This window comes from Amborella trichopoda, chromosome 6 (assembly GCF_054954075.1).
Source record: "Amborella trichopoda isolate Santa Cruz 75 chromosome 6, AtrichopodaSantaCruz75HAP2 v2.0, whole genome shotgun sequence".
Lineage (NCBI taxonomy): Eukaryota > Viridiplantae > Streptophyta > Magnoliopsida > Amborellales > Amborellaceae > Amborella > Amborella trichopoda.
Genome location: NC_142341.1, coordinates 30887232 through 30906416, shown reverse-complemented (window position 1 = coordinate 30906416; position 19185 = coordinate 30887232). Strand labels below are relative to the sequence as shown.

Genomic DNA, 19185 nt, shown 5'->3' with positions numbered 1-19185 from the left:
CCCTCTCTCATGAAATAAACCATGGCTATGAAGAGGTATAATGAGCTAAGGGTGGTAGAGGGTACTAAGTTTGCAGATCATGTGCACATCTTTCATGCACTAGTCATAGAGATGGAAGACACTAGCATGAAACCTTCTGAACCCATGCAAGTAATTCATCTCATGAATTCACTTCCAAACTCTTGAGAAACATTTGTATCCTCACTCTTGGTTAAGAAGAAAGGCACTAAAACTAGAGGAGCTCATCACGATGATCAAAGCAGAAGAAGAAATGAGGAACTCGAGGCATGCAATGACTACAACTCCGAGGGAAGCCATACACATGGTAAAATCTTCACCATATTTTAAACCTAAGACATGAAAGGGTAGAATTAATTTTGGAAAGAGAGGAAACTTCAAAAAGAGAGAAGGTAACAAAGGAGAAAAGAGAGAAACCATGACTTGTTTTATCTGCAATAAGGTAGGCCACATAATCAAGAATTGTCGGTCCAAAAAATTTGGAGGGACTAACAAAGAACTAGTTTGTGTGGTCTTTGAGACGTTGTTGGCTGACCCCAATGGAGCTTCTTGGTGGCTTGACTCAGGAGCTACGACTCATGGCACAAACACCAAGGAAGGCTTCTGTTCTTTTACTCTTATGGGGCAAGGAAAGCAATATATCTATATGGGAGGAAAACAAAACATTGATGTTCTTGGAGTTGGAGATTTCGAGCTGAAATTGAAGAGTGGGAGCATCTTGATCCTAAAAACAAGCATTTTATGCTGCTGATATGATGAATTGCTTGGTTTCGGTTCCTAAGATGTCTATGACTGGATTCATGACCACTTTTATTAGGGACAAGGTGGTAGTCAAGAAGGGCAATAATGCTGTCATAGTCGGACGTCTTATAGATGGCTTATTTACTATTGAAATAAAAGAGAATATTGTTTATGTCTCGTCCCCTAATGAATTAGATGCTACCCTTTGGCATATGAGGTTATGACACATTAATTTCAAAAGAATGGAAAGATTGAAAAATAACGGTATTCTTCAAAATTATAAAGGAGATTTATCGAAAATATGTGAGTCTTGTGTGCAAGGAAAACTAATAAGGAAAACTACCACTTAGGCAAAAAGAGCTACTAACGTTTTAGAAATCATTCATAGTGACATATGTAGACCTATAAATACAGCTACCAAAAGAAGAAAGAGATATTTCATCACTTTTATAGATGACCACTCACGATATGACCATGTATATCTTATTCACACAAAATCTGAAGCCTTTGAAAAATTAAAAGTATATAAAGCCGAGCTAGAGAATCAAACCAAGTTGATAATCAAAGTCCTTAGAACCGATAGAGGGAGAATATTCATCTGAAATTTTCAAATAACTATGTATTGAGAATGAAATCATTCATCAGTACACCATACTATACACTCCTAAACAAAATGGAGTTGTCGAGAGACGAAATAAGACCATGGTTCAAATGGTAAGGAGTATGATGGGGAATGCTAGTCTTTCCCTAAACTTTTGGGGAGAAGCCATGTTGATGGCATATTATATCCTTAATCAGACTCCCACAAAAGCTGCCCCACTTACTCCTCATGAAATATTCGCAGGTCGTGCTCCCTCCCTTAATCATCTGAAAGTTTGGGGTTACTCAGCCCATATTCTTATCCCGCACCAAAATAGGACCAAACTTCAACCCAAAACTGTTAAGACCATTTTCATTGATTACCCAAACCATCGTAAGGGGTATCGATTCTATAGCCTTGAAACAGTGGCTATCATTGAGAGTTGCGATCATCACTTCTTCGAGGAAGTATTTCTTGAAGCAAGAACAAAAGAATCAAGCCGACTTTCTGAGGAGGCAAGAAACAAGATTGTGCTTCAAGAACCCGAACCTGGAAGTTCCAATAGACCTGAGCTTGAAACTGAACTCTCAAATCAAAATATTATTGAACCCGAACCCACAAAAGAACCTGAACTCGAACCAAGACGAAGTAACCGAATAAGTAGTCCTCATTTGTACTTAGAACACTTTGTCTACCTAGGGGAAAACTATGATAGGGTTGGGGAAGATCCAGATTCTGAACCTAAAACTTACCAAGAAGCCTTGTCTTGTGCTGAAAAAGAATACTGAGTTGAAGCCATGAAAGATGAATATGCTTTCATTAACCAAAACCATGTATGGGAATTAGTACCTCTACCTCGAAATTGTAAGGTCATTGGTTGTAAGTAGGATTTTCAAGAAAAAGTTGAACTTAGAAGGGAAAATAGAAAAATACAAAGCTCTGCTTGTTGCAAAGGGTTTTAATCAAAAGGAAGGGATAGATTATGATGAGACCTTTTTCCCTATTGCTAAATTCCCATCTATCTGAATACTTATAGCCATAGAAGCCCACTTTGATTTTGAGGTTCATCAGATGGATGTCAAAACAGCTTTTCTGAATAGTGATTTAAAAGAAGAAATTTACATGACTCAACCCAAGGGATTTGAGGAAAAAGGGAAGGGAAACCTACTGTGTAAACTTAATAAATCCCTCTATGGCCTAAAACAAGCATCATGTCAGTAGTACATAAAATTTCAAGAGACCCTTGCTCTTGTAGGGCTTTTTACAAATAATAAGGACTATTGTATCTATCAAAAGGTCAATGGGAGTGATGTGGTCTTTATTTCCTTATATGTATATGACATGCTAATTGTTAGTAGCTCGATTGCCCTAGTACTAGAAATTAAGAACTTTCCTTGCACAACACTTCAATATGAATGATCTTGGAGAAGCTTCATATGTGTTGGGCATCAAGATAATAAGAAATAAAAAAGAAAAAACTATCCAACTTTCCCAAGCAACTTACTGTAAGAAGATAATGGAAAAGTTTGATATGAGTATGTGTAAGTCCATGTCTACCCCAATAGACAAAAAGATGAAGCTAAGCAATAAAATGTGTCCCACTGAAAACATCGATATAAGACCCATGGAGAGAGCGCCTTATAGGAGCGCAGTTGGGCCCCTTATATATGCCATGACGGGAACAAGGCCAGACATGTCTTTCATCATGAGCTTGGTCAGCCGATTCCAAAGCAATCCTCGAGAGGAGCATTGAAAAACAGTCAAGAGAATCCTCATATATTTAAAAGGGACCATGAACTATGCGCATACATACAAAGGAGGAACTGAAATAGCTATAGAAGGATATTCAGATGTAAGCTATCTCGTGGATCCAGATGATGCAAAGTCTACATCTGGATATGTGTTTATGCTTAGAGGGGGTGCAGTTTCTTGGTTGTCAAAGAACAAGATATAGTGGCATTATCCACCATGGAAGCTGAATATGTGGTATGTTGTCTAGCAGCCAATGAGGCCATATAGATTAAGAAGTTTCTTAATCAGCTCAGCTTTTATCTCGTACGCTAAAAGGCAGTGCGGATTTTCTGCGACAACATGACAGAAATTTACATTTCTAAGAGGCCTTGTTTCCATAAGAAGTTCAAGTACATTAAATTGTATTTCTATCCCTTGAGGAATGAGATGAGATTGAGAGAGATCGAGACTAGTTACATATCCACAGATATAATGATTGCAGGTCCTCTGACTAAGGGGGTTGCCCCTAATGCTTTATAAAACATGTTGGGATGATAAAAAATGAGGAAGAGAGACTGTAAGGCTTTCAAAGGCCAAGAGAGAGATGTTGAGTTTGTGTGGCCATTAAAGGTCGTATGAGTGATTGTATTAAAACACTTGATATAGTGGATCACAAACTCAGTGGGAGAGTGGTCCCTCGTGGACCATAATATACAAATAGTGTTTACAGGTACCGGACTGTGCTTGACGGTCTAGAGCAGTCTGTTGGAAAAACCCATGTTACTTGGGCATAGAATATCAACCGATAAGAGTTCTAATGGGTCGCCCCTTGATGAGGTCGGAGTATACCCTAATGAATGAGCTGAGGGATTGTGTGATGGTGGCTTTCAGAGACGGGAGCCAAAGCCTCATCCATGTATCATCACATGGCATGCATATTGATAGACCGTTTCAGGAAATCAAGCCACATTTTAGGGTGAAGCGTATGCATGTGCGAGAGATACCCCTATGCACCATAGGAGCTGTGGTCGCATTAGGTATAGGTGACCTTAACTCTTCTCTAGGGAAGGACCTGAAATCCAAAGACTAGGATTGCGATCCCTTGGCTCATCGGTCAGACTTTGGTGACCCGCTAATGAGCCCGTGCTTGAGCAGTAGGCCATGGGAAATACTGGGTCGGTTCAATAAAGCAAGTGAGGCCTATAGTCCACAGTTGAAGGTGGAGTGCCCCATGATTGTTGATTTAATTCCTAAGCCACATAGATCTATTTCCCATCAATTTAATTAAATTATGTTCATTTTATTTTAGAAATTATTTTATTATTTTTATTTGAATTTTTATGAATGCCTGGATATTTTATTTATGAAATTTGGATTTGTAAAATTAAATATATTGAATTTACAATTGGTTTAAATATTCAAATAAATATTCTCAAATTATTTTTATTATTTTTAAATATAAAATAAAATTTCATGAAGGCCCATTGTGCACATCGACCCGCCATGTTCTAGAAAGTGGGGCTCATGCATGCCTTCTTTAGGTGGCATGCCCCACCCCTTATTCTCTCATATTTTGTTTGCATGTTGATAAGATATGGTTTGAGGTCAAATGGAATCTTGAGGTTGGAAAATATTGACTTGATATGTTTTAAAAGATTTTATGGAAAATATGAGTAAACTTGTGCTATTTTATGGAATGCACAATATTTGATTGAAATTAATTTGGCTTAATTCTATTCATAGGAAAATGGTTTAGGAAATGGGGATAATGGTTCGTGCAACTTCCATAATTTCGATAGGTCATCTATGGAATGGATGACTCAGATCTCTCACCCCATAAGTCACCCTTGATCGACGGTCCATGTTCAATCTCACTTATGAGGCAAACTATGAAAAACCCTAAGAAATCCTAAACCCACTTTTGAACTATAAATAGGGGTGTACCCCCCTATTTGCTACACATCTCTCATCTCTCTCTCTTATCTCTCCTAGCCTCCTTCTAAGGGGCACACCCCACTCTCTCTCCTCCCTCTCAAGACTTTCTCTCTCCTCCCTCTAAAGACCCTCTCTCTATCCAGACCTCTCTCTCCTAGCCTATCTTTAGAGGAGCACATCCCAACCCTAAGCCACCTCTTCAGTCTCTCTCTCATCTTGAATAGCATAAGGGTGGGTTGGGTAGTATGGGATATGCCAAAAAAAGTCTTACGGTTAGGATCTGGATCAGATAAATTCTAAAAGGGTTCCATAGAATTAGTTTGGCCTAAACCTCCTTTCCCGGATTAAGATTGAAGCTAGATCGTCGATCCCGTGCCATCGGATGGTGGTAACTCGGTGTAGGGTGTAATAAGCCCAGTTGAGGTAATCTCCGGCACTCTTCTCTTTTATTTCTTGCATTCTTATTTTTATATTTTTCAAAATTTTTTGGCTTAAGATTTTCTTATCTTATGACGTGGCTTGTAGTTTCTCTTACGTGTTGGCCCTTGACAATCCACTATGACGCATAAGTAAATTAAATGTGCCATCTTCTTATGGTATAACCATGAGATGTGTCTTTTTAACTGAAACTTTTATCATTGAGCTCTTGTGCATACTGATTCCATAAGATCTACTGTAAATGGACGGCCTTTTAATGCCCCAACCAACCTACACCAAAAGCATCAATTTCGTGAGTGATTAAAAGTAAGTGACATCGTCGTCCTGAAAAATAGTCAGTTTTTAATAAATAGTGATATTTCCATCCAGGATTTTTATTTTATAAGTTTTGTGTGTAAGTGACCTCATTGTCTCGAAAAATAATCCATTCTTTTTAAAAATAAAATGAAATAATTATTTTCGCTTATTATCATGAATTTTAGGCGCGGTAAATTTTATGCGCACGCGACCTCATTATCTTGAAAAATAATCTTTTTAATAAAAATTGTGATATTTTATCTGTGTTAGAAATTTTAAATGCTGTAAATTCTTAGAAAAATAAATTTATTTATTTTTCTTGTCTATTGTTAGAAAATTTTAGATACTATCAAATTATTAGAAATAAATGTGATATTTCTGCTTTTAGTAAAATTGTGAGAATTCTTTCTACTGTTTTTTAATATTTGGACATTGTAAATTTCATGTGCAAATGACTGCCTTATTATCTGAAAATTGATATTTTTACATTTTATTATAGCATTGTTGTGAAATGTTTATTTGCAAATTAACATCCCATAAATTGTGATAATTCTGTATTCTTGAATTTCTATAAGTGTTTTTCTATACATATTAGATTGGCAATTATGTTAGAATATCTTTACAAACTGCTACCTTTCTAAATTTGAGCCCAAAATATTTGATTGGTTATTTTTGAAATTTTATTGAAAGTGACTGTTGTTAATGGTGTCAGTGAGATTCATATTAATGATTTCAGTGATATGTTGAGTACATGATATTTGCTGCTTTCGAATGTTTAAAGAGATTTAGAAATAATTTAAGTATACAAGTGGACTCATCCGGTTCGCCAGTGAGGTATAAGTGGACCTACCAGAGAAGCTGGTAGGGATTAAGTGGACTCATCCGGTACGTCGGTGAGGTATAAGTGGACCTGCAGGGATTAAGTGGACCTATCTGGGATGCCGATAGGGATTAAGTGAACCCATCAGGACGCTGATGGGGTATATAGGTGACCTACGTGGGATGCCAGTAGGGTATTTTGTGAAATCCTTTTAATTATGCACTGCCGTTAAAGTGGTATGTGCATTTCAATTATTCGGATTATACTTAATTATGCATTTATTGAAAGTGAAACTGTTGATGCATTTCTGTTAATAGATCTTCTTTTTGAAAATATTGATATCTTTCAACCATGATTATTTTTTAGGATTATGATGATCACTTACTGAGTAGCCAAACTCATCAAACTATGGTAAACATTTTTTCAGGATAACTGCGGATTCATTTTGAGTGCTAGTCAAGATCAACCTTGGAAGATACTGTTGTTGTGCTAGCTTTCTTTATTTACTTTGTAAGACCTCGCCACTGTAAATTTGTCCTGTCAATAGATGTATATATGTTTTGGACTGTCACATCTCAAGAATATCTGTATTGTAAATTCTTGGGGTGTGACAATTATGGTATCAAAGCAATAGATTTAGGATTCTTAGGAAATTTAAAAAGAATGTACTTAAAATCACATTTATTGTGTGTACAGACCAGGATAAAGTCAAGATCCAGAATAGCTGAAGCCAATATGGAAGGAATTCACAAAGCCTAGGAAAATATGGTTGCTCTAATGCAACATCAGATGGAAAACAACAATCCACCCAGGCAGTCAGTTACGGTAAATGGTGGGAGTAATATCGAACAATTTAAGAAATTAAACCCACCTTCTTTTAAGGGTGCTGTAAACCCACTGGAAGCCGAGGGATGGATTATGCAATTGGAAAAAATATTCGAGGTTATGGAATGTCTTGATGATAAGAAGGTGGCAGTTTTTATGTTAGAAGTTGAGGCACAACACTGGTGGCGAATGGCAAAAGGAGTATTGGTCAAAGAAAATAAACCCTTGACTTGGGAAGAATTTCTAGAGGCAATTAATGAAAAGTATTTCCCAGATTTTATTCAAGAACAAAAAGAAATGGATATTCTAGAATTAATCCAAGGAAATAGGACAGTAGCACAGTACGAGGCCAAGTTTACTGAATTGGCCAGGTTTGCACCACATATAAATAACAATGAGGCAAGAAAGGTGAAGAAATTTGAAAGGGGTCTCAGGCCAGCTATTAGAAGCAGAATATCAGTCTTGAAATTGAGAACTTATGCTGAAATAGTAGATTGAGCCCAAATTGTCGAAAACGATTTTGAAGATTACCAAAAGACGAAAAATCAGAACAATCATGTTAGACCTACATCATCTAATCGACAACAGTTTGAAAGGCTAAACAAGAAGCCAAGGCCCTCGCCATTTCAAAACCCAATAGAACCATGTAGAAAATGTGGGAAAAATCATGGATCAAGCCGTTGTTATTGGAATACCGGAGTCTATTTTAAATGTGGAAAATTGGGACACCAGATTAGACAATGTCCTAGCTTACAGACACAACAGCTTCCAAAGCAGGGAGAGATAGCTCCGAAGCCTCAGGTGAAGCGAAGAGTATTTGCGATTACCAAGCAAGACGCTCAGGCCTCAAAATCAGTGATCCAAGGTACTCTTACTATCTTCCAAAAAGTAGCTCATGTTTTGATTGATCCTGGATCTACTCATTCATTTGTGTCACAACACTTTGCATGCCACTTAAAGGTAGAACCAGAACAATTAGAATACATTCTAGAGGTAGCCACACCGATGGGAAATTCAATTAACACCAATATAGTGTACAAATCATGTGTAATAAAGATAGAAGAAAAGGAACTATTGGTTGATTTAATACTCCTGGAAATTCAAGATTTTGATGTAATCTTAGGCATGGATTGGCTTTCTGCATACCATGCAAGTATTGATTGTTATAAGAAAATTGTTACCTTTAGTATTCCGAATCAACCAGTATTTTACTTCAATGGTGTCAAAGAAGACTCCCCATCATATTTAATCTCTTGTATTCGAGCTAATCGCCTCCTTCGAAAAGGGTGTCAAGGCTTTCTTGCCTATATCAAAGAAGATAGGAAGGAAAAAATAAATTTGGATACCACTCCGGTTATCCGAGAATTTCCCGATATTTTTCCAGAAGAATTGCCAGGATTACCGCCTGACAGGAAAATTGAATTCTCCATTGAATTATTGCCAGGGGTAGCACCAATTTCTAAGGCACCTTACAGAATGGCTCCCGCAGAACTTAAGGAACTAAAACAACAATTGGAAGAATTATTAGATAAAGGTTTTATCAGGCCCAGTGTGTCACCTTGGGGTGCTCCAATACTGTTTGTCAAAAAGAAAGATGGGACTTTGAGATTGTGTATTGATTATAGACAGTTGAACCAAGTGACAGTGAAAAATAAGTATCCATTACCTAAAATTGATGATTTATTTGATCAAGTACAAGGATCACAAGTGTTTTCAAAAATTGATCTTAGATCTGGATACCATCAGCTTAAGATTAAAAGTGAAGATGTTCCCAAGACAGCTTTCAGAACAAGGTATGGCCATTATGAATTTTTAGTCATGCCTTTTGGATTAACCATTGCACCTGCTGCATTTATGGATTTGATGAATCGGATCTTTAGGCCCTTTTTGGATAAATTTATTGTCGTATTCATCGATGATATTTTAATTTATTCCAAGAATCAGAAGGAACATGAGCAGCATGTAAGAATGGTATTGCAAATATTAAGAGAAAAGAAATTGTATGCCAAACTTAATAAATGTGAATTTTGGCTTGAACAAGTGACATTTTTAGGACATATTATATCAAAGGAAGGTCTATCAGTTGATCCTTCAAAGGTTGAAGCCATTGTTAATTGGAAACAACCAAGTAATGTGACTGAAATTCGAAGCTTTTTGAGATTGGCAGGATATTACAGAAAATTTGTAGAAGGATTTTCTCGAATCGCAACCCCATTGACTCGATTGACACAGAAAAATATCAAATTTGAGTGGACAGGTGAATGTGAGGAGAGTTTTCAAGAACTAAAAGTTCGATTAACTTCAGCACCTATTTTAACTATTCCTGAGGGGAGTGGGGGATTTGTGATTTATAGTGATGCTTCACATAAAGGCTTAGGCTGTGTATTAATGCAATATGGGAAAGTAGTGGCATATGCATCCAGACAGTTGAAAGAATATGAGAAAAAATATCCAATTCATGATTTGGAGCTAGCTGCAATAGTATTCGCTTTGAAAATATGGAGGCATTATCTATATGGTGAGCAATTCGAAATATACACGGATCATAAGAGTTTGAAATACCTATTCTCTCAAAAGGATTTAAATATGCAGTAGATAAGATGGATGGATTTCTTAAAAGATTATGATTGTAGAATCCATTATCATTCAGGAAAAGCTAACGTTGTGGCCGACGCTCTAAGTAGAAAATCTACAGGATACTTAGATCATCTAATGATCCAAGAAATGAGATTGTTAGAGGAAATAGTGGATTGGCATCCAACTTCGTCCATTAATGGTGTGGTAAGTATGATTGCCAACATTAAGGCAGAACCGCAATTAATCCAACAGATTCAATTGGTACAAAAGAAATACCCTCAGCTTATACCAATTATAGAAGAGGTGAAGCAAGGAAAGAGAGATGAATTCTCTATATGTCTCGAATGATGAGAGTGTGAATAAAGCTATCTTAGAAGAAGTACATCATTCTCGTTATACAATACATCCCGGAAGTATTAAAATGTATCAGGACCTGAAGAAAACATTTTGGTGGAATAATATGAAAAAAGAGGTAGCACTATTTGTGTCTAAATGCCTAACATGTCAGCAAGTAAAAGCTGACTATCAAAGGCCCACTGGGTTGTTGCAGCCTTTACCCGTGCCAGAATGGAAGTGGGAGCACATCTCTATCGATTTTGTCTCTGGCTTGTCTAGAACAAATTCAGGACATGATAGCATTTGGGTCATTGTGGACCGGTTGACCAAAGCTGCCCACTTTCTACCGATTCGCACGATACACTTTGGATCGACTGGCCCAGTTGTACATTAAGGAAATAGTGCGGTTGCATGGCGTTCTTGTCAGTATTGTATCGGACAGGGATACTCGATTTATTTCTAAATTTTGGGCTAGACTACGATCAGCCATGGGGACGAGACTCACCTTTAGTACTGCCTTTCACCCCCAAACTGATGGACAATCGGAGAGGACCATCCAAACCTTGGAAGATATGCTGAGGGCCTGTGTTATTGACTTTACAAGAAGCTGGGAAGACCATTTACCCCTGATTGAGTTTGCTTATAATAATAGCTTCCAAGCCAGTATTTAGATGGCACCATATGAAGCCCTGTATGGAAGGAAATGCAGGTCACCCATATGTTGGGACGAGGTTGGTGAAAGAATGCTTTTGGGGCCAGAAATTACCTAGATAACCACAGATAAAATAGCATTAATTCGTGAAAGGCTCAGGATAGCTCAGTGTCGGCAAAAGAGTTATGCCGATAACCGAAGGAGAGATCTTGAATTTGAGGAAGGTGATCGAGTTTTCCTAAAAATCTCACCAATAAAAGGCATTATGAGATTCGGCAAGAAAGGAAAGTTGACCCCACGTTACATCGGACCATTTGAAATCCTAGAAAGAATCGGAGGTGTCGCTTATAGACTTGCCTTACCACCCGAATTGGCAAACGTCCATAATGCCTTTCATGTATCTTCACTACGAAAATATCAGCCCGACCCATCCCATATCTTGAAATATGAACCTTTACCGATCAGGAAGGACCTATCCTTCATTGAGCAGCCAATTTTGATACTGGATAGAAGGGTGCAAGTGTTACGTAAGCAGGATATTCCTTTGCTCCGTGTATTATGGCAGTACCATTCAAGAGACGAGTCGAATTGAGAACGAGAAGACGATATCAGAGAAAAATACCCCTATCTTTTTCAGTAATCAGGTACACAAATTTAGAGAACTAAATTTCTATAAAGGGGGAAGAATGTAATAATCCTAATATTCCAAAAAAAAAAAAAAAAAAAAAAAAAAAAAGGGGAAAATAAACTTTTAATAAGTGATGGTCCATATGAGCATGATGGTCCTTAGGGACCATCACTATTTTCAAAAGTTTTTGGCTTAAGCTTTTCTTATCTTATGATGTGGGTTGTAGTTTTTCTTATGTGTTGGCCCTTGAAAATCCACTATGACGTGTAAGTAAATTAAATGTGCCATCTTCCTATGGTATAACCATGAGATGTGTCTTTTTAACTGAAACGTTCATCACTGAGCTCTTGTGCATACTGATTCCATAAGATCTACAGTAAACGGGCGGCCTTTTAGTGTCCCAACCAACATACACCAAAAGCATCAATTTCGTGAGTGATTAAAAGTAAGTGACATCGTCTTCCTGAAAAATAGTCTGTTTTTAATAAATAGTGATATTTCCGTCCAGGATTTTTATTTTATAAGTTTTGTGTGTAAGTGACCTCATTGTCTCAAAAAATAATCCACTCTTTTTCAAAATAAAATGAAATAATTATTTCTGCTTATTATCATGAATTTTAGGCGCGGTAAATTTTATGCGCACGCGACGTCGTTATCTTGAAAAATAATTTTTTAATAAAAATTGTGTTAGAAATAAATGTGATATTTCTGCTTTTAGTAAAATTGTAAGATTTCTTTCTACTGTTTTTAAATATTTAGACATTGTAAATTTCATGTGCAAATGACTGCCTTATTATCTGAAAATTGATATTTTTGCATTTGATTATTGCAATGTTGTGAAATGTTTATTTGTAAATTAACATCCCATAAATTGTGATAATTCCGTATTCTTGAATTTCTATAAGAGTTTTTCTATACATATTAGATTGGCAATTATGTTAGAATATCTTTACGAACAGCTACCTTTCTAAATTTGAGCCCAAAATATTTGATTGGTTATTTTTGAAATTTTATTGAAAGTGACTGTTATTAATGGTGTCAGTGAGATTCATATTAATGATTTCAGTGATATGTTGAGTACATGATATTTGCTGCTTTCGAATGTTTAAAGAGATTTAGAAATAATTTAAGAATGCAAGTGGACTCATCCGGTTCGCCGGTGAGGTTTAAGTGGACCTACCCGGGACGCCGGTAGGGATTAAGTGGACTCATCCAGTACGTCGGTGAGGTATAAGTGGACCTACAGGGATTAAGTGGACCTATCTGGGACGTCGATAGGGATTAAGTGGACCCATCAGGATGCTGATGGGGTATATAGGTGACCTACTTGGGACGCCAGTAGGGTATTTTGTGAAATCCTTTTAATTATGCACTGCCGTTAAAGTGTTATGTGCATTTCAATCATTCGGATTATACTTAGTTATGCATTTATTGAAAGTTAAACTGTTGATGCATTTCTGTTAATAGATCTTCTTTTTGAAAATATTGATATCTTTCAACCGTGATTATTTTTTAGGATTATGATGATCACTTACTGAGTAGCCAAACTCATCAAACTATGGTAAACATTTTTTCTGGATAACTTGCGGATTCATTTTGAGTGCTAGTCAAGATCAACCTTGGAAGTTACCGTTGTTGTGTTAGCTTTCTTTATTTACTTTGTAAGACCTCGCCACTGTAAATTTGTCCTATCAATAGATGTATATATGTTTTGGACTGTCACATCTCAAGAATATCTGTATTGTAAATTCTTGGGGTGTGACTAGCTGTTTCAATGGCATCAAGTTTTAAGATCTTGGTTCTACTGTTATGTTGATTTTATTTTGAAATATATGTTATTGTAATAAGACACTTATAAGTGATCTTTTACCAAAACAAATGGGATAAATAAATAAAAATATTATTTCTCGCTAAAAGTTTACATAGGTCTTTCTTTCATAATCTATGATAGATCTTTCTATGTTTTAAGCTAAAGTTGTGAGTAGACCCAGGAGCTTGTTCAACATTGAGCATTCAAGAATTCAAACCATCACCAATAAGGCTTTTGATGGGAGATCTAGAAGAAGGGTCTCCTACAATAATGACCTTGGGTTAATTATTCAGAGGGACAACGCCAATCTGGCCATATTAGAAACAATAACATCCTCAAGATCCAAATATTAAGGCCTTCGATGCAAAATTCCAGTAAATGACTATTTATTTTATCTTTACCTTGTGCTTTTCCATCTGAAGATCCCTTGTAAGAAAGCTTTTTTGTGCGCTACTCCAGGCTTAGTTTTGATTAGAAAATCATAGATATGATCCACTATACTATGTATTAGAGACAAAAGACCTATACGCTAAATCTGAAATACAAATGAGAGGTCCTAGCTCGTCAAGCCTGAAGCCGTCGTCAATTTCAGTTGCATGTACTATGGTAAGGTAACCAAATCCTTGATTTAGTATTTTTTTTAGCCGCATAATCAAGTACAGTTTAGAAGCATGCAATTTTGTTTCCGTTTACAAATGAATTGAATAGTGAACAGGGGGCAGCCAAATTCCAGCATGTGTCCAGCATGCTAACCATAAAATGACCAAACAAAAAAGAGCCTCCCAAAATTCTTAAATATTAGATTGAACTGGTGACATCCAACTGAAGGATTGATACCCTATAATTACTTCCTACAAAGACCTAGAGAGGTTCACCTAAATTAAATTAGTTAGTCCAAAGCCAGGAAATTTAGCCTCCTTACAAATGTGTTTGGATGTTCCATTTAATAACCTTACCTTTACACCAGAAGAATGACATTCCTAGCTTACACCACCATTTTATACCAGTTAAACAGTCCATGTAAACTAATCATAAAGCAGACAATGAATACAACTAATCTATATTATACCTCTGAAATATTTACAGAACAAGTCTCATCATACACCATATTTAGCGTCTTTTAAAGAAAGTAATATTACTTTATTCATACATATATTTTATAGGTAGCATCATATGATTCTGATTTAAAGATAACTTATTACCAGAAAATGGTTTTGTTTCATAAAAGAATAACTATATGTCAATGACTTAGTGGGGCTTAAAACAATCTAATCTTTTGGAGAAATAATATACGGAATTTCCATTTACCTGCCAGACACTAAAATGCAAGTGATTTTTTATTCCCTTTACAAATTTAGAACTGAGGTTGCAAGTTAAATTTCCAATGTTGGGAGTCAAAGTTGGACAGACCAACAGTATTCTGAAAACAATATTCTAATACGGTTGCAGCCCGTAATTTGAAGTTTGAACAGTATGATCTAACAAAGCCTCAATCTAGAAATCAATCCCGAACTTCATTACGTCTGAATCCAAAGAGTTTGATCCCCCACAATCAATGGCATACCATACATAAAACAAAATCACAATAAAAATAAAAATAAGAAAACAAAAAAAAAAAAGGATTTTTATGATTAATGTACTTGACTGCAGAAGAATTGCATTTGCTTATAAATTTTTCAATTTGTATAAGTGGAGCGACTCAAGATGACAAACGTAGAGATCGCCTAAGAAAGAATTAGATATAGATATAGATATAGATATAGATCCTTAACAAAATTGTTGGGTTTGGTGATAGCTAAATCACTATACTCATATTTTCTTCTAGAGATTAAGGTATTATGGGAAATATAAAGTTGACTTTCTTGGGTAGCAAGAAAGTGATATCTTTATAAGAGAGAGAAGGAGGACATAATACACATCCTTTGAAGGTCACCCTTTTGGGCTTATGAGAATGGATCTCCAATATGGAGATGGGTTTCCAAGAGAGAGAGACATGGCCTCCAAGAGAGAGGTGGTATTCCCATGAGTTTTGGGTTGGTTACCTTCCACTTCTAGAAAGAAAAAATCTCTATATTGCTCTCAAGGTTATCTTTTTAGTAGCGGTACTGCGGTGGGCAAGAGGATGTTGATCAACGGTGTTGCTCGGTCGGGAGAGAGAGTTTAGAAGAGAATATCGATGATGGTCTTTTACCAATGCTAAGAGATAGGTATTATCTCTTGTAACCCAAAACTGTAATCTTCATTGTGATAGTGGATTTCTAGTTGCCGAGGTCATGGATATCGCCCTACAAGGTGAACCACGTAAATCGTGTGTTGTTGTGGTGTGTTTTTTTTTTCTTCTTTATTTCTCGTACTCGATTTATAGTTGTATTTATTTGCTTCGCATTTAGTCAATCATGTACACGATCTTGGGTGGGATCTTGCGTGGGATCCTGGTGTGTGGGGCAATTATTAGAAAAAAGATACAATATTTTTATGCAAAATGGTAGCCTTTACTTGAGGGACCAAAGAAACAATTTGATTGCCAAAGTGATTATGACTAAAAATAGAATGTTTCCAATGAATATCAAAAATGAAAATTTGAAATTCCTCAAATCTATTTTGAATGATGATTCCTGGTTATGGCATTTTCGGTTTGGGCATCTTAATTTTGATGGTTTGAAATTGTTGTCAAAAGAAAAAATGGTGAATGTTTTGCCATGGATAAAGCAACCCGATGGAGTACGTGAATGGTGCATTGTAGGAAAGCAACATCGAGAAAGCTTCAAGAGTAGAAAATCAAGTAAACCACAAAAGCCTCTCCAACTCATGCATGTAGATGTGTGTGGACCACTTGAGCCATCTCACATGGAAAAAGTCACTACATTCTAACATTTATTGATGATTATAGTAGCAAAACATGGGCTTATTTCCTTAAAGAAAAATAGGAAGTTTTTGAAATGTTTATGGAATTCAAAGCTTTTGTAGAGAAACAAAGTGGTTTTCAAATTAAAGTGATAAGATTGGATAGAGGTGGAAAATATAATTCTAAAATTTTGTAAAGAACATCGAATTTTCCACTAAATGACCTTATCTTACACACCCCAACAAAATGGTGTGGTGGAAAGATAAAATAGAACTATTTTGAATATGGCAAGATGCATGTTAAAAGAAAAAGAAATGCCAAAAGAATTTTGGGCTGAGGCCGTTGCTTGTGCGGTATATTTGTTGAATAGGTGTCCCATAAAATATTTATGGTATAAGACACCCAAATAAGCTTGGAGTTCCTACAAGTCAAATGTAGAGCATCTAAGAATATTTGGGTGTGTGGCTTTTGCTAAAATTTCTGAAGAGAAAAGGGCAAAGCTTGATGACAAATCAGAAAAGTGTGTATTCATTGGCTATGTAGAAAATATAAAGGGTTACAAGCTATACAATCCCATTATTAAAAGGTATTCTTGAGCAGAGATGTGATCTTTGATGAAAATGGAATATGGGATTGGAAAATTAATCAAGAAAAAAAGACTATTGATGTTGATGAAGTGGAAGAAAAGGGACAAGTTGAGCATCAAGAAGCCTCTTTGAATCCTATTCATGATGCTTCTTCTAGTGGCCAATCTACTTTAACTAGTAGTTCATCTCATAGGCCCATGAAAACAAGAAGCCTTCAAGAAATTTATTTGGTAACTCGTAGGCTTGATGTTGAAAATGAATATCTCACATGGCTTTGTCTTTATGCAGATTTGGATCCTATTTATTTTGATGAAGCATGTAAAAGTAAAGTGCTGAAAAAGGCCATGGATGAAGAGATTGAAGCAATTGAGAAGAATGACACATGGAAGCTTACAATATTTCCTAGGAGCCACATGTCAATTGGTGTGAAATGGATTTACAAGACAAAGAGAAATGCTAATCGGGATATCGCAAGGTATAAAGAAAGGTTAGTTGCTAAAGGGTGCAAACAAAGACCCGGAATTGACTATGATGAGGTACTTGCCCCCGTTACCCATTTGGAAACTATTAGTTTAATTATTTCTCTTACAGTCCAAATGAAATGGAAATTGGCATTTTTTAATGGTGTTCTTGAAGAAAATGGGTCTATTGAACAACCAATTGGCTATGTGAAAAACGTCAAGAAAGTAAAGTTTACAAATTGGAACATGCTTAGTATGGTTTAAAACAAGCACCTAGGCCATGGAATTGTAGAATTGATAAATATTTTCTTGAAAATGGTTTTTTTAGGTGCCCATATGAACATGCCCTATACATAAAGAAAAATGAAAATGGACAAATTTTGCGTGTTTGTTTATATGTTGATGACTTGATCTATACGAGAAATAACCCAGGCATGTTTAAAGAACTCAAATAATCCATGATTAAGGAGTTTGAAATGACCAACATTGGGCTCATGTCTTATTTTCTTGGCATTAAAGTTAAACAAATAGATGGAAATATTGTGTCACAAAAATCTTATGCAAAAGAAATTCTCAAGAAATGTCAATTGGAGAATTGTAATCCTGTAAATATAACGGTAGAAAGTTGTCTCAAATTGAGAAAGAAGGTGATGGAGAAAGCGTTGATCCTACATTTTTCAAAAGTTTAGTTGGAAGCCTCTGATACCTAACAGGTACAAGACCGAATATTCTTTATGGAGTTGGTTTGGTAAGCTGGTAAATGGAGACTTCAAATGCCTCTCACTTGAAAGCAGCAAAAGGGATTATCCGGTATATCAAAGGCACATTTAACCATGGTTTATTTTATTCATGTTCTAATGTTTGTGATCTTGTAGATTTTGTTGATAGTGATTGGGCCGGAGACTTCGATGATAGGAAAAGCATTTCCGGGTACGTGTTCTACATGGAGAGTACGGCATTCACATGGTCATCAAAGAAGCAACCGATCGTGGCACTATCAACTTTTGAGGTCGAGTATGTAGCCGCCACATCAAGTACTTGTCATGTATTGTGGCTACGAAATTTTCTTAAAGAACTTTTAAAGCCTCAAGAGACTCCCACCAAAATCCATGTAGATAACAAGTAGGCAATTGCATTGGCAAAGAACCCGATGTTTCATAAGAGAAGCAAGCACATTGATACACGGTTCCATTTCATTCAGAACCAAGTGAAAGAGAAGAAGGTTAAACTTGTTTATACAAAGACACAAGATCAAGTTGCCGACATTTTTACAAAACCTCTGAAACATGAATTGTTTCAAATATTGAAAGTTATGTTAGGAGTAACTAAGTTGGAAAATCAAGCTTATGGGGGGATGTTAACAATAAGCTTGATTATGTTCAAGGGTATTTTGGGCATTAGATTTAAATGTAAGGGACGTTTTGGGGAAGTTATGTTAAAGGTTATTTTGGAATGATGAAAAAGAATTGTGTAGAGTTCCAAGGTCACAATTTCAAGATTGAGAGAGAGGAATTCCAAGATTGAGAGAGAAGAGTCTCAAGATTGAGAGAGAGGAGTCCAAAGCATGCAATGCATGTAAATTTGAATTGGGAATGGGTGAAGTCTAGAATTTTCTTGAATAATCTTGTAATTTCGTCCTAGCATATAGGTTGTAAGTTGTGAGAGGGAAAAGATCACTAGAATGGTGTAGAAGGAGTCAAGAAAGCTCCTAAGTGGTTTATATATACATGTATTATGTTTTTGTACAAGTAGAGTGAAGAAATTGTGTTGCATTGAGCTCTTTTGTGTGCATAACTACAAATTCAAGTAAGCCTTCTTCCTCCCTATTTTTTGACCTCACTTTCTTCCCATCCAAATGACCATAGGAACGCAACCAGAACCACCACCTTGGCAACAACCAGCAA

General features: G+C 36.2%; 1 protein-coding gene across 3 annotated transcripts in view; it reads left to right on the top strand.

Moving 5' to 3' along the window:
* Positions 1-18744, top strand: part of LOC18434949 (putative lipid-transfer protein DIR1) — a 28988-nt gene extending 10244 nt beyond the window's left edge. The window contains exons 2-3 of one of the 3 annotated variants that reach the window (XM_020667805.2): positions 17109-17356; positions 18157-18744. In XM_020667805.2, coding sequence (XP_020523464.1) covers positions 17109-17356; positions 18157-18303 — 395 coding nt within the window. In that variant the 3' untranslated portion in view covers positions 18304-18744. Of the gene's footprint in view, positions 1-17108 lie in introns of all 3 variants that reach the window. The other 2 variants (XM_088870345.1, XM_020667804.2) reach the window with 2 other exon arrangements.
* The last annotated feature ends 441 nt before the right edge of the window (positions 18745-19185 follow it).